The 16,824-nt window shown below is 45.7% G+C and overlaps 1 protein-coding gene across 1 annotated transcript in view; it reads left to right on the plus strand.

The window, feature by feature from the left end:
• IL2RG (interleukin 2 receptor subunit gamma) overlaps positions 1-16,824 on the plus strand; it is a 53,137-nt gene that overhangs the window by 18,989 nt on the left and 17,324 nt on the right. Inside the window, exons 3-5 of the mRNA XM_040405630.1 lie at positions 9,486-9,661; positions 10,478-10,626; positions 16,196-16,358. Of these exons, the coding sequence (XP_040261564.1) occupies positions 9,486-9,661; positions 10,478-10,626; positions 16,196-16,358 (488 nt within the window). The remainder of the gene's footprint in view (positions 1-9,485; positions 9,662-10,477; positions 10,627-16,195; positions 16,359-16,824) is intronic.

Genomic DNA, 16,824 nt, shown 5'->3' on the forward strand with positions numbered 1-16,824 from the left:
ACGCCCTCCAAGAGATCTGGGCCCATATACAGAAGAGAGATGCCAGTGGTGCTAACGTGCTTGGAAATGGAGATCAAATCCTCTGCGATCAGTTAGTTCGTTCTTGGATTGCGCAGTCCTTCTCTTCGCCAGGCTCTCAGGGAGCGTATCCTGGTGGATGCTATGTTGCAGTTTCAGAAGATACAAGATGAGGCTGTGGCCCGAGACAAAGGAGAAGCATATGGAGCTTACACCGTGAGGATGCAGGCTGCAGGAAGTCAAAGTACTCCCTCTGATGGGATGGATCTGCGAGAGACAGTGAAGGCACTTAAAGCATCCCTGGGAGAAATTCAATAGCCCCAGTTCACCCTGATTACTGACAAAGGAGTGCAGCCCCATGGGTCCCCCTCTATATCGATCAACTGAAGGGGCTGGAGTGAGAGACTCTACCATGCACTGGGCTGGCCTGGCACCATCCACAGAGGCACAGTTGTGTGGTCCTCCAAGGGACCGGAACACGAGGGGGGCGCAGTGTTGGATTTGCAGAGAAAGAGGACATATCTACCGTCAATGCCAACAAAGGGTCCTGCATCCAGAACAGCCGCCGTTAAACGGGAACCCGCCGAGGTAGTGGGGCACACCGCAGGGGAGGCCAGTTGCCAGGGTACCGCTAACTACCCCCGGGACCTGGTGACCGAAAGCCCTTACCTAAAAGTGCAGATTGAAGAACAGATGGTCGGATGTCTTATAGACACAGGATCAGAAGTAACCACGATGCCAGTGGAGTTCTTTGAAAGACACTTCGGCCACCTGATGAGGCCTGACAAGTGCACTGTGATCAAGTTGATAGCGGTAAATCAGACCGCTATACCTATGTTCGGAGTGGCATGGATGAAATGAAGCTATGCGGACAAGATGTCGTCGGGAAGGGGGTAGTGCTTGTAGAGAAACTGGCTCGTGTGGAGCTCCCATTGTATTGGGGATGAACGTCCTGAGGGAACTGGACTAGCTAATGTTTACAAAGGAGGGCCCGAGCTATTGGAAGAAAACTACTCCCCGCAAGCCTAACCAGAGGGCATTCCAGAGGTTGATTCGGACATGCAGTATCTGCAAAAGCACCCCTGAAGATAAGCCGGTGGGAGCAGTGTATGCCCCATATGGAGGAGCCTGTACCCTACCTCCGAGACAGGAGAAGATGATACGGATGTCTGTCGGAAGCTGGTGGAAACTGAATGAGATAGGGATGCTGATAGAGCCTCTAGGTGTGTCGGAAGCCGAACGGAGCCCAGTGGTCGCCAGGACCATTGTGACAGTAATGGACGGCCATGTGTTATTCTGGTGTGTCAAAATACACAAGCTGAGTTATATGTGCTGCAAAGAGAACCACTCGCAGGTAGCCAATTCACCCTATGGGCTGTTGAAAATGACAACTAGACCTTGGCAGTGGATCAGAACTCGGTGGAGGAACCCACTCCAGAGTGGAATGGCCAGCGGATCTTGGAGCAAATGGAGATTGATGCGAACCAATTCACCGCTGAACAAATGGAGAAGATTGAAGCAGTACTATGGGAGTTTCAATCTACCTTTTCCCGGTGTGAAGAGGACTTCGGGTGCACAACGGCTATAGAACATGAAATACCAACTGGGGACACTCCCCCAATTTGAGAAAGGTACCGGCAGATCCCGCCTACTCTCTACCAAGAAGTGAAAACGATGCTGTCACAGATGTTAGACAGTGGCGTGGTAAAGGAGAGCCAAAGTCCGTGGGCCACCGCAGTGGTCTTGGTGTGGAAGAAGGATGGGTCCTTGCGATTCTGTATGGAATATTGGATGTTAAACGCTGCCACAGTAAAGGACGCTTTTACCCTGCCCAGGATTGAAGAGTCATTGACGACATTACAGCGGGCCAAGTACTTCTCTACTCTAGACTTGGCGAGCGGTTACTGGCAAGTACCTGTGGCAGAGAAAGATAGACAGAAGACAGCCTTTATCCTACCCATGGGGCTGTACAAGTTCAACAGAATGCCCTTCGGGCTGACGAATGCTCCGGGTACATTTCAACGCCTAATGGAACACTGCCTGGGTGAACTGAACTTTGAGTCAATTCTGACCTACCTGGATGACATAGTAGTCCATGCCCCTATGTTTGAAAAAACATTTGAGAAGATTATGGCAAGTGTTAAGTGGGCTCTGTGCTCATGGTCTTAAGGTCAAACCGAGGAAGTGTCATCTCTTTCAAACAAGCCTAGAATATTTGGGACACGTCTTGCCAGCTGAGGGAGTTCGTCCTGCAGAGAGTAAGATAGAGGCAGTGAGTAAGTGGCTGCATCCCAAGACGCTTCGAGAAGGGAAAGCATTCCTAGGGATGGCTGGGTATTATCGAAGATTTATAAAAGGCTTTGCGAAGATCGCCGGACCACTACATGAACTCTTGAGAGGGACCGCCCCGGGTCCGAAGACACGACCCATATCATGGGGACTGCCTCAGCAGCAAGCATTTGACGAGTTGATGATTAGTGCCCCCATCCTGGCATATGCTCAGTATGACAGACCATTCACACTATACACGGATGGCAGTCTGCATGGATTGAGAGCAGTACTAGCCCAAGAATAAGACGGGCAGGAACGAGTCATTGCGTATGCAAGTTGATCCCTACGGGACTATGAGCGCAATCTGGAAAATTATAGCTCCTTCAAACTTGAGTTGTTGGTGTTGGTCTGGGCAATGACTGAAAAGTTTCCAGGGTATCTCACCGGAGACAAGGTCCTAGTAAGGACAGATAATAACACATTGGCTCACCTGCAAAATGCGAAGCTGGGCACCTTGGGACAGAGAAGTTTGATTGTACCATCAAATACAGTGCCGGTGAAGACAACGCAAATGCGGATGCACTGTCCAGAGTCACCTGGGAAGTCCCAGCAGGTGAGGTGGACGAGGAGGGTGAAGAGACTGAGATACCCGATCTTGGCATAGTGCCTCAGCAGTCACCCATGGCCAGTTCAAGTGGGGTGGCAACCGTCAACACGGTGTTGCTGGGGAAGACTGAAGAAGAATGGGCTCAAGTGTAAGATGATGATCCTGACTTAAAGAAGATCAAACATTGGGTGAAGACTGGCCTATGGCTCAAGATTGAAGAGAGAAGTTGCTTGTCCTCAGATGGATGGAAGCTTCTGCAGCAGTGGGATCAGATACAAATCCAAAATGGAATCATGCACCAGAGGGTGTTTATACCTACTGATCTTGAAGAAAGGTGGCAAATAGTGATACCCAGTAGCCTTGTCCATAAAGTGGCCCTTGAGGGACATGAAAAGGGTGCTCACCTTGGAGCGGAGAAAACATACAAGTGGATACAGAGATTCATATATTGTCCGCAGTTGGAGCAGATTGTCCGTGAAGTGTGCCAGAAGTGTCGAGCTTGTGAGATGGCGAAGCCTCCTGAACAGAGAGCTCCAATTCAAGTGATTAAAACATCTGCTCCACTGGAGATCCTAATGATCGATTACATTTTGATCGGCCAGTTGGTGAGTGGCCACCAATATTGCCTTGTGATGACTGATAACTTTGCAAAGTTCTCTGTGGCAGTACCTACCCGTGACCAGACGGCGGAGTCAGATGCCCGTGCGGTGTGCCAACACTTCATCCAGGTGTACGGATGCCCAAAGCGGATTCATTCCAATCAAGGAGTTTGCTTCCAAGGGAAGTTGATGGGAGAGCTGTGTCGGTTGTATGGGATTGAGAAGTCGAGGACGACGCTGTACCACCCATAGGGCAATGATGCCTGTGAAAGATTCAACAGGAACGCTTCTACAGATGCTGCTTTGTACTCTGGAGAAAGAAGGCAAATTGCGCTGGCCCGAATACTTGCCTGAACTACTCTGGGCATATAATAATCGTGTTCATAACACCACCGGCTATACTTCACACATGCTTCTGTTCGGTCGCCCAGGACAAGAAGTGGCCGAAATGAACCTTGGACCTCTTTCAGAGGAGTTCCCTAGGACAGCTGACTCATGGCTGCAGGAGCACCAAGACAAACTGAGGACTGTTCATCTGTTGATCAATGGGAAGTTGCAACAACAAACCCCTAGGGATCATCAACATGCAGACTACACCCTTGTCACCGGGTGAGAAAGTATTGGTTCGTGCTAAACGACTTACAGATAAATTGGATGACTGCTGGGAACCGCAGCCATATATTGTGAAACGTCAAGTGTTTCCGGGAGGCCCAGTCTACGATGTCTAAAGTGAAGACTCTGATGAGTCGACTCAAAGATTACACCATAACATGCTCAGACTCTCAGAGAGTCGCCCCATGACAGATAATGCTGGAGATGCTAAGAAGAGACAATCAAAGACTTTGAGTCCAAGGGACGTAGAGTGGTGGCTGATCCCTACGCTGCCTGTACAGACTGACGAGTCGTTCGCACCAATTGTGCAGTACCAGACACTGTTCCTGAAAATGCACTAGCACCCTGGGAGGGGTCGGGTCATGTTACTATACCAACTACAGAGAACTCAGTCCTTTGCAGGTCGGAGCACTCCACGGTAGGTATTCCCCCTCAGTGCTATGCAGCAGACAAATTTATTTGGTAGGGCTGTCGGGACGCCAATATTTAAGTGGAGTGGCATGTAAGGATGTAAGCAAGATTTACCAATGTTATTGAATGTAGAGTGTAAATTGCCTGCTATAATTCGTTTGGTCAGTAGATGGCAGCAAAGGACTAATCTACATTGAAGTTTACTATAGAGGAAATTCTTATATACATTTTCCTTGCAAAGTCAAAATACCGATAATTTAGGGGCAGGCTAGGACTCTCATAAGGGTTATGGCGAACTGTAATTGCAGTTTTGAGACTGCACTTGACAAATCACTTGCTGCATCACACTCTACCCAGGAAAGGGAGGAGTTCTGGTGCAGAGCAGGAAGGGGAGTGAGTCTCTGTCTGTGTAATGCTGAGGACGTCAGGAAGGACTTGCTGTGGAGCTTGGAAGAGGAATTTCGGCTTAGAGTGGATTCTGACTACAGCCCAGAGGGAAGATTCACCGTGACGAATCCGGGAAGCACGTAGCTGTACGTTCAAGTTCTGGAGTGGACCAGGGGATCAAGGAAAAGTACCAAGAACTTACCAAACTACCCAATGAACTGTAAGTGCGGCTCTGCCACGTCACACCTCGTTGCACTGCACCAGTGACACTTTGGGGACATATAAGAAAGCGGCAAGATACAGACTTCACTTTGTTGGATTACAAATAGTATTGCGCAATACTTAAGGGTGTAACCCAAAGACGAAGCTCGCTCAGGAACATTCAGGCGCAGCCAGGCTGCTTTATGGACTGTGGGGGAATATTTAGCAATAGCTAGTTTCCTTATTACTCTGTTGTTATCCTGTTTATATATATGCCTAGCCACTTATCCATTACTAATGTTCAGTAAACTTTACTGCTGGGTAAGAACTGTTGTCGGTGTCTGTGTGGCATCCTGTACCCTCTGTACCTGTGGACCTAGCCCTTGGTCTTCTTTCACATGCATAAGACCGATACTTTAATTTTATTTTCCTTCAATGTTACTATATGAAGGCTTGTTTTTTGTTGGACATGGAAAATGGAACCATTGTTGGGTGCATATAGATCACAGTTTCATTTTTATTATTTTTTGTGGAGAAAGGGAAAAATGCTATTCTGGCGTATTTTAACACATTTAAACCATTACTGGGTGGTTTAAAGGAAATCTGTCACCACCTGTGACCCCATCAAAGTGTCAGGAATAATGAATAGTGTGACAGACACTTATTTTAAACACGGTTTTCTTTAAGTCAAGCTCAATTGATTTCCCCAACAATTTGCTTGAAAAAGTTCTGAGTTGTACATGTCAATCACAAGTAAACTGTGCCTCCTCCTTCCCTGCACTCAGCCACACCTCTTAAATATTAATAATCAGCAGCTGCTCATCTTGGTGGGATGGCGTGTATCAGAGCAGATGGTAGGGCCTGCCTATTTGCATAACAGGACTGCTGAGTTTGTGTATATCATTAGGAGCAGATTCATTGGAAAGAATGACTACAGGGTCACAGTTGGGGTTGGAAGGTAAATTTCACAAAAGTAATTACATTTTTAGAATCAGGGCTGTCTCAGCTATCCATATACAGGGTCGGACTGGGTTCCTTTGGGCCCACCAGAGGAAATTGTAGGCAGCTCTAAATGTTTTTTTCCTCATGGGACTTTGGAGCCTACAATGGTATCAGAGCCTGGGCCCAATGGAGGATCCTCAGGTACTCTGATGGGCCAGTCTGATGCTGTCCATATATGTGTGTTTTTAAAAAGTGTTGCAAAATAAAATCATGTTTTATGGGGGAAAAAATTATTATTATTTTTTTTACTGTGAACACTTTTTCTCTTTATAAAACTTTATTTCATTATTTGTTTTTATTTCCACTAAGATACTTCACAATATGATTGATTGCTTCTCTAATGCTTTGTTATGTTCAGAACACCAAACCAATATTACCTGTCAGTATTTCCACCATGAAACACATGTGCAGCATTGAGCCATATAGTAAATGCTGTTGATGAGTAGAGATAATACAATTCACCTGTCATCTAGTACAATCATACCTTCTTCTTTATTCTTCATATACATATTTTCCACAGAGGGACACTGTTGTACAGATAGCAATCACATAGGTGTGGACACTCAGCGTATCCTCATCCTGTGCCTCCTTACTCATGCAGCTTGCATCTGAGTGGGGGTTGCAGAATCTGAGTGGTTAAATGTCTTTGATCAGAGGTTCCTATGCTCCCAGCCATCAAAGCAAGAGCCTGGCTATCAGTCACCACTACTCTCTCACAGTGATTGCACAGACACCTATATGTCTGTGTGATCACCATAATGTATAGATATGTAATGACCCGGAGTGCCATTACCATTTCTTTTGGCACCTTGCTACCATTTTCTATGTGCTAATGTATAACATCTAATATATTTTATGTCATTGCGTAATAATGTGCATACGTATTCCTGAAACTGTTATGTTCAAGTGTAATAACCTGGTCTACCAGCAGATGGCAGCAACATTGGCAGTATTAGTTTCTCTGGAGAGGAACCTTCTGCTTCCTTCCAGCCCTCTGTAGCTAGGGAGAAGTTAGTGGCAGTTCTGACTTCCCCTCCTTGGGGACAGGTTGTGTCTAGTCTACCCTCCTTAGGGAAAGGTTATGTGCTGGCTAGCAGAGCACCGCCTGCTCTTCTTAGGCCTGCAGGCCCTGCCTGTGATATCTACATGGTTGCTTGACCTCTCCTGGGCTTGCATTGCCTTCACCCAAGCTGACCAAAAGCTTGAGGTACTCTAAATCCAGGACAAGAAGTTCCTAGGACTATAAGTAAGAGACAGACTACAGCTAACTTAAGTTCCATCAGCAGAGGAGGAGTTTCCTATTTATCCAGCCAAGCATAGCAGGGCAGAGAGAGCTACTGCATAGCAGAGCTGAGATTGTTGCAGAGAAGAATTTGTCTGCCAAAGTTAAGCCAATACCTGCTGATGAACAAGATATTGTTTGGAAGCTGTCTGGGTTGCCAATTTATGCCAAGTAAAAGAAACTGTTTAACGTTACTACAAAGTCTGGACTCCATTTATTCTACTCATCCACCATCTAAGTTCACCTACCCCTTTTTCAGACCACATCACGTCTGGGATCCACGAATATCCAGGTAGGAACACCGTGATACGTGTACATAACATTTACAGAGATTGTAGGCCACCCTGCACTACTCTGGCAATCCTACCTCTGGGTACCAACATTACCATTTACAAAAGGGAGCCTTGTAGTGCCTCTGCTTAACCGCAGCTGGCATCACATTTACTTGCTCTATGAGAGGGACATATTTCGTAGAAACCTCCTAAGGGGCAAGGGATACCCCAGGAATGGCCCTTAGTGGGACGTTTCAGATACATTAGTTTGCCTTAGTTAAAGGATTTCTATAGCATACATGCTCGGAAAGGTGTTAAAGAGGTTGTCTTACAAACGTTGTGTTTTGAAAAGAAACTAGTTGCCTGATCGGTTGATAACTTTTGGTCTGGAATTTTGGCTACTGCAGGAGAAATGTACCATAACGATTCATTCAACCATATATGAATCTGGCTCTCTGCTCTGGTACTTTATTGCATATGTTCTCTTGAGAAAATCCCTTAAAATCGTTGATAAGACTTTTACAACACCACATTCCCATCAGAAGGAGACCAAACCAGATAAGACAATACATGGAGCTCCACATTTTCAGAGTGGTGACAGATTTCCTGTCAAACTATACAGTGAGTGATGTAAAATAAAAATGCAATAACACTGGAGAATTTCTCTTTTTCCCCGTTTCCCCCCAAAAATAATAAAAGTTAATCTATGATCTGTATGTACCCCACAATCGTGTTCATATAGTAAGGCCTCATGCACAAAACTGTATTTTCCGTCCGATCTGCATATTTTAGCACATGACCCATTCATTTCCACAGTATGTCACCCATGTATTGTCTGCATCCGTATGTCTGTTTGGCAAATTATAGAACATGTACTATTCTTGTCCATGTTGCAGATCAGAAAAGTCATTTCTAGTTATGGGAGTGAGAAAAATGCGAAGTGCACAAGGAAGTTAGACGTATTTTGCAGATCCGTGGTTTGCGGACCGTAATACAGACATGGGCATGTGCATGAGGCATAACATTTGATGGGGAATAAAAAAAGTTATGGCTTTTGGACTGTGGTGACATAAAAACATAAAAAAAAAATGGGCTAGCACCACACGACTTCAGCCAATAGAAAGATTGCTGGAATACTTTTTAAGAAAATCAGAACAATCATCCCATCGTAATGGCACCATCATGGGTTCCGGTGGTCATGGAACAGTGATGTGAATTTATTCATGTTCAATAGTCTCATACTTGAAATCATTTGTCAACTTAATACATTTTGTTGAATTATTATTTAAAAGGAATCTGTCACCTGTTTTATGGTGTCCTATCTAAAGGCAGCAAATACTAGTGACAGATCATCTTAGCAAAATCCTGGATCACTCTCTTTAATTGACCCAGACGTTTTACTAAAATCATGTACTGAAGAGCTCCGGCACATGCCGACGAGTCTTGAATATTCATGCGCTACTGGTGCTTCCCATCTATTGGCTACTGATTGAAGTAGAAAAAAAATTGTCAATCAGCATCAGGTGGGCAGGGAGAGCTCATGAATTTGAGAACTTATTCTGGTTGGATGGATGGTACAGCTGTAAAACCGTTCAATACACTATGAATTGTGGTGTCATGCAGTCATGAGCACCATGAAGCCCCACCTTTTGCAGGAGCAGATCCTGGCAGAATAAAAGTTCATATTTACACTACTCCTGATAACAAAAGTTCCACAAAAGGTTTGCCCAGCTTTCTAAAGCCTCTACCTATTGCTGGCATGAGTTTAGCATGGACAAATATGCTGATAAACTTCCCTTAAACTGTTTCATGTCATATTTTAGGTACGGTGGCAAGGAATCCTCAGCTGTTATCTGTCCACAATACCTAGTTGCCAACCAAAAAATCATTGGGTGTCAGATTTCAGTACCTGAGACCTTCAAAACCTTTAATGTGAAGCTGAACACCTCTATCCAAAGACTTCCAACTATAAGAACATTTGACAAGTTACAAGACTGGGGTAATAAATATAAGCATATATACTGTATACACTCATTGAGAAAAAAAATTATGCAGGAGTTGTTGGAAGTAAATTTAATTTATATGTATGAATGTTATGATGATATATGTAAGTGATAAAATATTAGAGCGAAAGGATAAGCTTATTGGGGAAAAATTTACAATTAAAAACAGCTTTCAATGGCAGGACACATAAAGGGGACACCAAATTACCTTCTGCTAAGTGCCTGGAAATATTAAATCCAGAGACAGGGGTGTGTAATAAAGGTACCAACTGTGTCTGGATAGTGGACAGCAAAACTGTGGGAGCTGCTCATGCTTGTTGGGCAGATCAAGCGATCCTGTTTACTAGTGGTTTGTCTGGGCCTTCCAGAGCCTGTACACTGTCTGTGTGCTCTCCTGTAACCACTGCTCTCAACACCTCCTAACAACTAGGTCAGAGTGGCCTAGATGATGGGTGATTCATTTAAATGACCATCCTGCTTGTCTCTGTCCAATGATGCACCCCCGTAGGCAATGATCTGTCACTACCCAAAAGTAGCCTCTGAGAATATTTTTTTATAGGGCAGTGAGGGAAGCATTTTTACACCCACTTATGGCAAGACCCAGTGTCTAATCAGACCACACATATAATTATTTACATATCTGCCTGAGACATACCTGCAGGCTGAGTTTTGCAGCAGTTCAACATTTCTATCTAGGTGTGTGTGTGTTTTTTCCCCCCAATTAATATATTTGTCATCACTATGTAAATATATAGTAAATACCCACTTATAAAAGGAACATTTCATTACATGTCTTGTATCAAACTTTGCAGTAAAGATGGACCCTCCTTCAAATCTTTCCGTGGAGAATACCACCAGTTTGGAGCTACATCTGACGTGGGAGCAATCCTATGGCTCTTTTGCACCATACTGTATTGCTTATCAAGTGCAGCATCAGAATACAGCCAATGACAAGTGGACGGTAAAAGGAGCTCAGACACATTGCATATCAACTTCTGCCTCTGAATATCTTTTTCGCTGAAATTTATGGATTTCTTCTGTTCTTGTTCCATTGACCTTTTTTTTGGATGTGTACTGTATATGGAGTACAATTAGATCTATTTGGTTTTGATTGAGACTGTATACAAACTACAAAAAATGCTGTGGTGTTAAAAGGCAGGAAGTGCTCAACCCTATATGCAGTTGTGCATCTATACCCAGGGGAGCAGATCCTTCACTTGTGGCCCGTTGCTAATGGCGATCCCCAGCAAAAATGCATACAGTGGAGGATGCCTGCAGCGGACCACAAGTACCACAAAAATACATCCTACACAAGATAGAAAAATGTGTGGATGTAGTGTGGGGATTTGCTCTGGTAGACAGGCTTGCAGACGCAGTATAGAGGCAACAACAACGTCTTTAACTTAGGCTACTTTCACACTGCCGTTTCTGGGTCCGCCTGTGAGATCCGTTTCAAGGCTCTCACAAGCGGCCCCAAACGGATCAGTTTAGCCCCAATGCTTTCTGAATGGATAAGGATCCGTTCAGAATGCATCAGTTTGGCTCCGTTCTGCCTCCATAGCGCTTTGGAGGCGGACACCAAAACGCTGCTTGCAGCGTTTTGGTGTCCGCCTGGCGATGCGGAGACAAACGGATCCGTCCTGACTTACAATGTAAGTCAATGGGTACGGATCCGTTTACATTGACACAATATGGTGCAATTGTAAACGGATCCGTCCCCCATTGACTTTCAATGTAAGTCAGGACGGATCCGTTTGACTTAGACTTTTTTTAGACAGAAAAATGCAGACGGATCCATTCTGAATGGATACCAGCGTTTGCATTATAGGTGCAGATCCGTCTGTGCAGATACCAGACGGATCCGCACCTAAACGCAGGTGTGAAAGTAGCCTTAAACAGTTCGGTGTTTATTCACACATAATGATAATCAAAACATAAAGTCAGTTTCAAGAAAAACAGTCACCTTGAGTCTGGTGTTTGTTCACACCATGCAGCAATGCAGAAGTCCTTGGACATAGCGGAAACCACCTGCTCTCACGCCAACAAGGTAGCAGGCCTTTACCCAGGTCTAAACTCCCAGGTCCCAACACAGAAACTGACAGAGTTTCACTGTCAGAGAGGTGTAAATTTCTACCACCTGACAGTGCTGCCTGTGTTTTATAGCCCAAACCAAGACCCGGCCTGGAACGTGGGGAGAAGACACCCACCCACCCTGCACTTTGGCTGCTCCCAGTAAGAGCCGGCTCGGATCGGCTTTACAGCCATACTAAATAGCAAAATCATTTCAGACAGCTCTAGCTGACGCTGACACATGAAATTACCGGCTCTTACCTCACCGAGGCCAGGAATCTCGGTGACACATACCTTCTGTCAATGAGGGACCCATGCGCCTTCCTACGTACCTCCCCCCTTTGTTCAACCCTGAGGGGGTGAACACTTGCCAGACAGTGTAACCGGGACAGGGCATCCGCGTGTCCCTGTAAGCGGCCTGCCCTGTGTTCCACTGAGAACTTCTGAAGTTCTGTAACGACAAGAACCATCTCGTGACCCGAGCATTCCTCTCTTTGGCTTGGCTCATCCAATTGAGAGGGGAGTGGTCGGTCACCAGACGGAACGTTCTCCCCAACAGATAATAGCGGAGAGACTCTCTCTCCACTATACTGTACCTAGTCTCGGCTGGGGTAAGCTTTCGGCTCAGAAAAGCAACGGGTTGTTCCTCCCCATTGATGTCCTGAGAGAGTACAGCTCCGAGGCCTACTTTAGAGGCATCAGTCTGTACCACAAATTCCCTCTTGAGGTCAGATGTCACCAATACCGGGGACCCACACAGGGCAGACTTCAAAGCGGAGAAAGCCTTTTCCGCCTGTTCATTCCTCTGAATCGTCACTGACTTGCGTCCCTTCAAAAGGCCTGTCAATGGTGCAGCGACTGTAGCAAAATTGGGGACAAACCTCATATAGTACCCCACCATACCCAGGAACGACTTTACTTGCCGAGTAGTGAGAGGTCGGGGCCAATTCCTAATTGCCTCAATTTTGTTCACCTGAGGTTTGATCATTCCGCGCCCAATTACATACCCCAGGTACTTGGTCTCTTCTAACCCTATTGCACACTTTTTTGGGTTAGTGGTTAAAGGGCTTCTGTCACCCCCCAAAACTCATTTTTCATTTTTGGGCATATTAAAATCCTTATTGTACGACTATTCCCTATATAGGGCTCTTACCTTGTTCTGTGGCTTCGTTTCATAAAAAATCGAGCTTTTAAAATATGCAAATTACTTCACTACCAGCAAGTAGGGCGCCTACTTGCTGGTAGCCGCCGCATCCTCCTTTTAAAAAAACGCCCCCTCCTCCAGTTGATTGACAGGGCCAGCAAGCGCTCTCCTCCTCCGGCTGGCCCTGTCAGCATTTCAAATCTCGCGCCTGCGCCTTACGTGTCTTCATTCGGCACAGGCGCTCTGAGAGAAGGACGCTCGCTTCCTCAGCACTTCCTCAGTGTGCTTGCGCCGATGACGTCTTCTCTTTCGGGTTTAGAGGTGACGTCATCGGCGCAGGCGCACTGAGGGAGTGCTGACGAAGCGAGCGTCCTTCTCTCAGAGCGCCTGTGCCGAATGGACATAAACGGGGTCCTTTGGTCAGTCAGAACCTCCTTAGGCAGACCCACTCGAGAAAACATCTCCATTTACTCCTTAGCTATGAGTTTGGCTGATGTATGACGCAGTGGCGCCGCCTCCGGGTACCGAGTGGTACCGCCTCCGGGTAGTCGAGGATGACCAAGATGTGTTGGTGCCCTCTAGCGGACTTCGGTACTGGGCCTATGAGATCCATAGTGATCCGCTCGAATGGAACTTCAATAATCGGGAGAGGGACCAGAGGTCTACGGAAATGTGGCTGGGGGCTGGATATCTGGCAGGTTGGGCAAGACTTGCAATACTCTTCCACCTCTCTGAACACACTGGGCCAGTAGAACCGCAGTAAAATCCGGTCCTGAGTTTTCTGCTGGCCGAGGTGTCCCCCAAGAACATGTTGGTGGGATAACTCCAACACGAGCTTGCGATATGCCTTAGGCACCACCAGCTGTTCAATATGTTCACCCCGTAATTGATTTACCCGGTACAGCATCTGCTGTTGAACCACAAAATGGGGAAACATAGACTCGGCCCCCGGTTATTGCAGCTCACCCCCAACTACTACCACATTCTCCCATGCTTGGGATAGAGTCGGGTCCTGGTGCTGTACCAAAATTTTCTCCGGAGACGTTGAGGTCTGCCAATTCCGGACCCGGCGGCAAGTCCTCCACCATCACACTTAGCGCGGTTGTCTCTCCCTCTTCCACCGAAGTGGCAGTCACCACATACCGCGGGCCCTTCGGACTCAGGTTCCCAGGGTTCTGGTTTCCCCCCTGAGCCGGGCCACTCTGCTAGGGTTATGTCTGTCTCCCGGATATCGGTAATTTTCGTATCCGGCCATAGTGCCGGGAAATCGGGGAAGTCTCTCCCAATTATAAGTTCGTACTGTAATTTTGTGGCGACCTCATGAGTCCACCTGCTGACCACCGTTGATAGAGGGACCAGGGCGGTGGGATAGTCCTTTAAGTCTCCACGAATACACACTACGCCAACAAAAAATGTTGTGGTGTCAAAAGGCAGGACGTGCTCAACCCCATATGCAGTTGTGCCACTATACCCAGGGGAGCAGATCCTGCACTTGTGGCCCGTTGCTAATGGCGATCCCCAGCAAAAATGCATACACTGGAGGATGACCGCAGCGGACCACAAGTACCACAAAAAGACATCCTACACAAGATAGAAAAATTTGTGGATGTAAATAGCTATATGAAAAAAACATTAATAAGGAAGGTGCACTACTGTGGATGCAAACAAACAGGTCTGACTAAACCCTCAAAATTGAGAATTGAGAATTTTGCCAATATATCCTTATATGAAGGACATATCTGAGCCCGAGCACCGCGCCAAGGATGCTCAAGTAGCTCGGGAGTCGGGACCGAACGATAACCTACCTATGCCGTATGGGCAATACCAGGAGCCAGTGGGCGAATTACAGGAGCGTAAGGTCCGACTCACAGCAAACTCCTAGTTACCTCCAGCATGCAGCCATGCTTGCAATGGGAGGAGGGAGGAGGCTGTGAGTCCCACCCAAGACTGGCTGATAAGACCCAGGCCTCACAGGTGCACCTAAATGTTGCCTGTGGATGAAAATGAGGCACATTTAATTATATGGAGTTTACAGTATATACCTCCAAACATATCTATATACAAACTACAAAAAATGGCGTGGTGTCAAAAGGCAGATCCTGCACTTGTGGCCCATTGCTAATGGCGATCCCCAGCAAAAATGCATACAGTGGAGGATGCCCGCAGCGGACCACAAGTACCACGAAAAGACCTTCTACACAAGATAGAAAAATGTGTGGATGTAAATAGGGCTCAGATATGTCCTTCATATAAGAATATATTGGCTAAATTCTCAATTTTAACACCAGTTTGAGGGTTTAGTCAGACTTGTTTGTTTGCATCCACAGTAGTGCACCTTTCTTATTAATGTTTATTTCATATAGCTATTTACATCCCAACATTTTTCTATCTTGTGTAGGATGTCTTTTTGTGGTACTTGTGGTCCGCTGCGGGCATCCTCCACTGTATGCATTTTTGCTGGGGATCGCCATTAGCAACGGGCCACAAGTGCAGGATCTGTTCCCCTGGGTATAGATGCACAACTGCATATAGGGTTGACCACTTCCTGCCTTTTGTCACCACGCCATTTTTTTGTAGTTTGTATATAGATATGTTTGGAGGTATATAAACACCATATTTAAATGTGCCTGATTTTCATTCACAGGCAACATTTAGGTGCACCTGTGAGGTCTGGGCCTTATCAGCCAGTCTTGGGTGGGACTCAGAGCCTCCTCCCTCCTCCCATTGCAAGCATGGCTGCATGCTGGAGGTAACTGGGAGTTTGCTGTGAGTCAGACCTTATGCTCTTGTAATTCACCCACTGGCTCCTGGTATTGCCCATACGGTACAGGTAGGTTAGCGTTAGGTCCCGAGCTTGAGATACCTTAGCGCGGTGCTTGGGCTCAGATATGTCCTTCATATAAGGATATATTGCCTAAATTCTAAATTTTAACACCAGTTTGAGGGTTTAGTCAGACTTGTTTGTTTGCATCCACAGTAGTGCACCTTCCTTATTAATGTTTATTTCTGATTGAGACTGTACTTATGCAAAGTGTTGTCTACACAGTATTGAAGTCTGGAACATGGAAGTAAAATAAACTTCATTTTCTATACTGAAATTACACGTGAGGTTTTCTTTCCTTTGTTTTGCCTTGTTCAGTTTCATACATGGCATACATCAGTTCTGATACAAAATTTCCAAGATGTAAGCTTGCTCTAGTCATGTCATGTGTTTGGCAACCACAACTATTCCTGGTCTCGGTCATTAGTAGACATTGCTCACTGAACTGAAAGGTTTTCTTTTTCTATTTGAAACACCTACAATTTTGTTTTCAAGGTGAAGGACGCTTCTTCTGCTTCATTCATCTTGCCAAGTTATGACCCTAAACAGACATACACATTCCAGGTGAGAAGCCAGATCCACACACATTGCGGCAACTCCAAATTTTGGAGTGACTGGAGTCAAGCAGTTACCTGGGGAAGGAACATTACAATTACGGGTAAGTGAAGGAGAAGCAAATGATACACATTTCTATTTATATTATAGTAAACTGGCCCTTTATACCTAACAATATAATATGCAAAATCAGATGTAACTGAAAAAGACAGAAGAAAAACCCAGCTGAGAATCTACTTCTACTGCTTCTACTATTCTACCACTTTCACCACTACTTCTTGTTCTGACTTTCCATGTCATAATTGTGTAATTCTCTTAGATTTATGCATATATTTCCCATATCTGCACCTCATTCAAGTGCCAAATTGTCAGTGTCAGAGCATGTTTGACCTATCTGTACAAGTAGTTATGGTCAGGAAGACTTTAGGGGCCATTTATTATAGCTCTACTATCATAGAAAAGTTGCAAATTTTGTCATTTGTGATTTTAGCTATTTCAAACACCCTCACCAGCGTTTTAAAAAGTGAAAGAAAGGAGGCAGGCTGCAGATGGGACCTCCATAGCCCAAC

Source organism: Bufo bufo, chromosome 8 (genome assembly GCF_905171765.1).
Source record: "Bufo bufo chromosome 8, aBufBuf1.1, whole genome shotgun sequence".
NCBI lineage: Eukaryota > Metazoa > Chordata > Amphibia > Anura > Bufonidae > Bufo > Bufo bufo.